This window comes from Populus euphratica, unplaced genomic scaffold, assembly GCF_000495115.2.
Source record: "Populus euphratica unplaced genomic scaffold, PopEup_1.0 scaffold280.1, whole genome shotgun sequence".
NCBI classification, from domain to species: domain Eukaryota; kingdom Viridiplantae; phylum Streptophyta; class Magnoliopsida; order Malpighiales; family Salicaceae; genus Populus; species Populus euphratica.
The window spans coordinates 58809-65490 of NW_011499979.1; the positions used below are offsets into that span (position 1 = coordinate 58809).

General features: G+C 31.7%; 1 protein-coding gene and 1 long non-coding RNA gene across 4 annotated transcripts; one reads left to right on the forward strand and one right to left on the reverse strand.

Annotated features, from left to right (window-relative positions):
* Positions 1 to 691: 691 nt before the first annotated feature.
* Positions 692 to 3982, reverse strand: LOC105139666 (nudix hydrolase 20, chloroplastic-like). Of its 3 annotated transcripts, none has more exons than XM_011046197.1 (9): positions 3623 to 3982; positions 3479 to 3543; positions 3195 to 3330; positions 3030 to 3110; positions 2813 to 2938; positions 2392 to 2471; positions 2124 to 2239; positions 1862 to 1982; positions 692 to 1295 (listed from the first exon to the last, which is right to left on the reverse strand). In XM_011046197.1, exons 1-9 carry the CDS (start codon positions 3875 to 3877, stop codon positions 1226 to 1228), a joined length of 1050 nt encoding a protein of 349 aa, XP_011044499.1. In that variant the 5' UTR covers positions 3878 to 3982; the 3' UTR covers positions 692 to 1225. The 3 variants fall into 3 exon arrangements, with proteins under 3 accessions (XP_011044499.1, XP_011044498.1, XP_011044501.1); XM_011046196.1 differs by having other exon boundaries at positions 3195 to 3384; XM_011046199.1 differs by lacking the exon at positions 2813 to 2938 and having other exon boundaries at positions 3195 to 3384.
* On the forward strand, positions 2853 to 3152 carry LOC105139665 (uncharacterized). Its single transcript, XR_845030.1, has 2 exons — positions 2853 to 2936; positions 3028 to 3152. It is a non-coding gene; the product is annotated as an uncharacterized LOC105139665 (long non-coding RNA).
* Positions 3983 to 6682: the final 2700 nt, after the last annotated feature.

Consider the following 6682-nt stretch of genomic DNA (forward strand, 5'->3'; position numbering starts at 1 on the left):
ACTCTGATTTTATTTGTTTTGGATATTTTTGTTTTTCTTTTCATGTGCCCCTTAATGTCAAGACAAGTTTTTCTAGTTGCTAAGAAAAGTATAGTTTTTTTATTATTAAATGATCAATCACTTTATGAATTATTTATGTATTAGCATATAAGATTTTAAAAATAATTTTGCTCATTAGTGATATTAAATAAAAATGACATCTTTTTTATCATAGGAATTTTACATAATTTTATTTTTTTTAATTTTTTTTTATATATAGTCTTGTCAAAGTAAAAATAATCAATTTATAATTTTATATCTATCTAAAACACGCTTCTTGATCATAATAGGTTATTACTTAAAAACCAATGTTTTTTAATAAAAAAATATTTTCATCAAAATAAAAATAAATGCATAAATAAAAAAATTAGATTTTTTACTATATATATATATATATATATTCTCTTCAGTTCAAATTCTTATAATTTTTCTGAATAATTTTTTATTGTTGTTGCTTTTTATTCAATGTTGACAAACAAAAAACTGTTATTGCAAGGAAAAAAAAATACATGAATCAAATAAGATAATTTTTATAAAAAAATAAGTTTTCTATATAATTTTACTATTATATTTATTGAAATTATTTATTTTTATTATTGTATAATTAAATAAAAAATAGAATTCAAAAGGTTCCCACTATGCTCGCCGCGTCTACAATAAATTAGGATTCCTCTTTGATGATGAAACGACAGAAGCAAAACTCAAATTTGGCCTCTTGGACAGGCGCAAACCAAATGTATCAGCACTATCATCCTTGATCCCAAGGACCTCATCATGCTCTTGCCTGTCTTAATGTAATTGAGAACAATTACAGCATCTTTAATGAAATTCAGCATCTATTTTTAGCAGTGAAATCTTTCGAAATGACTAAAAACTGGCATTTACCGTCAAGGCGAAGGACTTTTTCAACACAGCAGGCAGGAAAACGTGGAGGTCCGGATAGCATATGCTTTCCCATTTTTTTTTTTTTTTTTCCTTTTAACCTTTGCTTGGGCACTTCAGATCCATTAATGCGATTCACCTCCAAACAGCAAGCTGCCTGCACCTTCCAATCACCATAAAAGAAGTCTCTGGCAAACAAGCTTTTTGTTGCAAATGAGATGATATTGAACCACACAGGGCAGCTTATATATTTTTTCCCCTTCTTTTTGTTGAAGTTTAGAAATTCAACAAAGTGAGAGCATATTTAGGAAGTATCTCCACTTCTCAAACTTTGTAATAAATCCAAGTATCCCAAGCATTCAGGACTAATATACCTGCAATGAATACAGATATCAATTAATTTTAGAATGAGAATGGCAGTGGATGTTTTCATTAATTGCTATTTGTTTAAAAGGCATCTTACAATAGCCATTCCACAAAACTAAATCATGAAAAGAAATATTCAGAGAAGTGTCCTTGAGTTGCGCCTCAAGTGATTTTCTCTGCATATAAGAATGATATGGCTGAAAACTGCATAGAAGCCCAAACTTTGTGCATAAAGCTCTTCCTGTGGGGAAGGAAATAATGTTTCAGGTGAAGGGATGGAAAGGCTAAATAAAGAGTGAAACTCCAAGACATTAATTTGTGTGATTCTTGTGGCAAGTCATGGGTGTTCTGATCTTAATGAGAGCTGGAAGACAAAGATAAACTTGTAGTTGCCCCTATTGTTTGCATAATTACAGGCAGAAAATGACTAATGAAAGTGAATATCTTCTCACTATGAAGAGGTGGGTCATAATAATATAGGTGGCAAAGAAAAAATAGTTTATCTTTTAAAGTTAAATAAGTGGCCGCTAAATCAGTGTGAAAATAAACAAGGGAAACAATAGAGAAGAAATACCCATGTCGAAACAGAAAATCCATGATAACAAGAGAGCAATTAGGCTTGAAAAAATGGGTCCTCCGTATTACATTTGCAACATTTTCCACAGGTATCAAGTTGAAACTGTCCACTTCCCCATCTGTCACAGTTTGATATGCCAATGATGGTAAATATATCATGAAATGTCAAAAACACAATCCACAAATTTCTAGGCATATTTATAAGGCTTGAAGAATTGACATATAATTACAGCTGAAAACCTGAGCTTTCACAGTTTTACCTTGATTCTTAGGAATAAAATCACCAGGGAGTTCTAAATCATAACAGAATAGAACATCCCTCTTGTATCTATACCTGTCAACATCCGCATAAGAAACAGCACCAACTGACATGGCTCTGTAAAGAAGCAATATAGACCCATCATCAGAACGAGAGTGGTTGCAACCAAAACAACTTGATCAAAGGATCTGTTCCTGCTGCACCAAGATTCAACTTCCCAAACAATACAAGGCAGGCTGAACATAATTCAGCAGAAGAAGAGAACTTACTGATTAGAAAGGGATAGAGGAATCCCTGCTTCCTCTTCACATTCCTTTATAAGATTTGCAACACAAGACATCCCATGAGGCTGTCATTACCATAATGTAAGAGCTGGCTCAGAAATGAAGTGACAATTCTATGGCATGCTTATTTTTGCTAGTTGCCGCTGCTAAAGGAAATGGATTGCAAATATTGTAATCATCCGGGATTTAACATTGACATTTCACACTCCAAGTTCAGTTCAGAGTTCACCTAACACTTGGTTGACATAGTATTCAGAGCATTCAAATGTCAAAAATAAACAAATAATGGAATCTTCCCTTCGTCTTAATCTGACAATGCAAACCAGATACCAATTTCATTGAATGGTATACAATTAAGAATGTGGATTACAAAAGTAACTGATGAATATAATAAATAGTTACAAACCAGTCCACCAGCAACAAGATGATCAAGCATCCCAGGAAAAGTTTGTTTCATTGGACTTCTCTTTCCTATCCATAAGAATTTCTCCCCATCTCTTTTCACAAAACCATTCATATGAACTCCATATGCCTATTCTCATAGAGTTGAAAAGTGAATAAAAAATTTAATTAATTCTAACAAAAATAAAAAAGAATGAAGCAAAGAAATAAGAATCACAGACCTTAATTCCAAAATAAGGAGCGGCAGCACGTTCAAGAGAAAAATAGGGGGGCGATCCGAACGAAGGTGTGACAGGGTACAACTGATTGAAAATCAACGAGTAAACAGCCAATACAGCAAGAAATTAAAAAAAAAAAAAGCTCCACCGGGTTGATGATCTTTATACCTCATTCCGGATTCCTGGAATCAGTTCCTTATCTTCTTCTGCCAGGCATTTGATTACTTTTCCAACAACCCTGGTTCTTTCCTCTGGCGTGCTTAGTGTTTTATTTAAAGTCACATTGGTGCCGAAACGAGAATCACTTGGCACAACAACAAACACGTCCTTAAACCTCCTCAAATAATTATAAAAAAAACTGTCATAAATCAAAATCAATTCATCAATTTGAATTTCCCATTTCCTAAAAATCAATTAAAAAAAAAGAGGGAGAGGGAGAGAGATTCTCTTACCCGTTATGTATGTAACCAACTATTTGATCCTCTATCACCAATGGAATAAATTCAGATTTTATCTCCTGCAAATATTAAAAATTAGACAGTAAAAAATATTGTTAATTGACCAAAACACAAAGGAAAAGAGAGCTCGCTCTATACGGAGGAGCCGCGATTGCAAGATTTGATCTTTTCGAAGAAGCCAGAGAGATCTGAAGAATCATTTGGGGCATAGACAGGCAGAGAGGCTTGAACGACGTCGTCCCAAGTGAAGCTGGTAACTGATGATACAGAGCGACAAGTAAAAGCAGAACAACTGCTTCTTCCTCCTCCTCCTCCTCCTGTGATTGGTTTATAGAGAAAAGGTAACGAGAATCGGGTTTTGTTAGGGAGGCGGAAAGGATTTATGACCATCATCGCCAGAATTAGGTGGGGGCTGCCGTACGTGCGCGAACAGAGTTGGATGTTCACACATGTATCTTCCACATAAAATAAACTAACGGACCTCAATCCTCGTGGCTCATTGCGATAAGGGTGATGAGTTTTAAAAACTATTAATATTATGACCCGCGCGTTGCTGTACGTGTATTTTTTTTATATAAAAAATATAAAAATAATTAAATTTTAAAATTTTTAGATATTTTTTTAAAATTATAGAAAAGATTATTAAGTTTGATTTCAATGTTTAATTCAAGAGTAATATTTATAATATAATAATAACATTAAACTTGGATAATCCAAGTTTAAATAGGTCTAATTATAATACTAAATCCAATAGTCTTGAATATGGGTCCGGCTGTAAAGTCGAAGAGTAATATTTATAATATAATAATAACATTAAACTTGGATAATCCAAGTTTAAATAGGTCTAATTATAATACCAAATCCAATAGTCTTGAATGTGGATCCGGCTGTAAAGTCGTATTATAAAAGTGTAATAATTAAATAAATTAATTAAAAAATATAGAAAAAAACCAACATGGAGAAAAAACTAATGAAGAAAAAAAATTTGAATTAACTGGATTAACCTTTCAAATCAAGTTAACCTGTCAAAACTTGAATTCGTGTCATGAAAGTTTGATAATTAAATAAAAAAAATTGACGGGTTACCCATAATTAACTGGGCTAACCCGTCAAATCCGGGATCCGTATCATGAAAGTTTGATAATTAAATAAAAAAAATTGACGGGTTACCCATAATTAACTGGGCTAACCCGTCAAATCCGGGATCCGTACCATGAAAGTTTGATAACTAAATATAAAAAAATTTAATATTAACAAACTAAATTAAATGAAAAAAATTAATGAAAAAGAAAAAAAAAAGGCATCAACCTTTTCATTGTGGATTGCATTGTGCAGTCCACAGTTAAAGGCATAGAAATGGCAAAAAAGCAAAAAGAAAAAAAACTAACTGAGTTAAAAGAAAAAAAAACCTATAGAAAGGAAAAAACTAATGAAGAAAAATAAAAAAAATCTAAATTAACTGTGCTAACCCGTCAAACCTAAGATCCATGTCATGAAAGTCTGATAACTAAATAAAAAAATTAACATAAACAAAATAAATTAAAAGAAAAAAATTAATTAAAAAAATAAAAACAAACAAAAGGCATTAACCTTTTTATTGTGGACTGCACCGTGCAATCCACAATCAAATGTATAAAAACGATAAAAAAAGAAGAAAAACTAAAGACATCAATCGATAACTAAATAGAAAAAAATTAATATAAATAAACTAAATTAAACAAAAAATATTAATTAAAAAGAAAAAATAAAAGGAAAAAAACCTAGAAGAAAAAAAAAACTAATGAAGAAAAAGGAAAAAAATCTATATTAACTGGGTGAACCCGTCAAACCTGAGATCCGTGTCATAAAAGTCTGATAACTAAATAAAAAAAAAATTAATATCAACAAACTAAATTAAAAAAATAAATAAAAAAGAAGAAGAAGGTTTCAGCCTTTTCACCGTGGACTGCATTATGCAGTCCACAGTGAAAAGGCATAATAAGAAAAAAAAAAGAAAAAAAACAATTAAAGTGATTAGTACTTAAAAGTATTTTTATCATGATTTTATATCATCATTTTGCACTTGAAGTATCAATAACTCCTTAACTAAAATATGTTTTATAATAATATATCTAATAATATAAGATACCTATAATTTGTGGTAAATGTCTATTTTTAATGCAGGCCTATAACATAAATGAAAGGATTGATTGATGACTTGAAGAACATAAATTGCAAGGATAAAGAGATGGCCAAACTTAGAAAAGAGATGTCGGTGCAATCCAAACCGGAACACTGTTCGGTAAATGGGTCATATCTGGAGCTATATATCTCAGATTTAGGTCCAATTTATATGGATGGAAAGGTAAGACATAGGCCTACAACTTTCATATGGAGCCCAAGATCTAAAAAGGCCATTATCAAGTCCAAATTGTAGCAACAACAAAGAAGCCCGAATCTGTCTTCCAGCCCGAGCACTGTTCGGTATTTTGGCCATATCTGGAGTTCTAGAAGTCCAAATGAGCTGAAATTTTTACACAAGAAAGCTGAGACAATTGCCTACAACTTTCATGTTTGCAACTGGCTCCAGTTTTGACGTTATCAATGACGTTTTGGGCAGACAAGAGAAGATAAGGATTGTCACCAAGTCAAAAGTTGGTCACCCACTTATCAATTAGTCATCAAATCAATAGTTCCCATTTTTGGCCTATAAAAGGAGGCATTTGCCATGCATTTAGGCATCTTGGTGTTCAGATCAAGATCATGCTCTTCCTTTCTCTCTTTGTATTTTTTATGCTTTGTTTTCATTAATATTAAGTTTATGCCTTTCATTTCCTTTCCTTTACTTAGTTAACTTTTATGTTCTTATTTTGTTTATCTATTTTGCTTTCTTTCATTATGTCTAGCTAAGTTAATTATGTCAAGGTGAAAAGGTTACACTAATGGTGTAAGAATAAGTATAATGTAAACTTAATATGGACTTTAATGTTTGATACTAACATGTTTTATATTTGCTATCTTGTTCACTCTTTAATACTTTGCTTGTTAAATGACTAATCTTGATTTATGTTGTATAACACTTGGTACAACAAATGCTTGGCACTTTCATAGCCCATAATGTATGGTATAACCGACACCTGAGCTATGAAAGGAACTTGATTTGTTGTTAACATAAGTTATAATCATGAATGCTTGACGAGATTTACAAGTATTAGCATT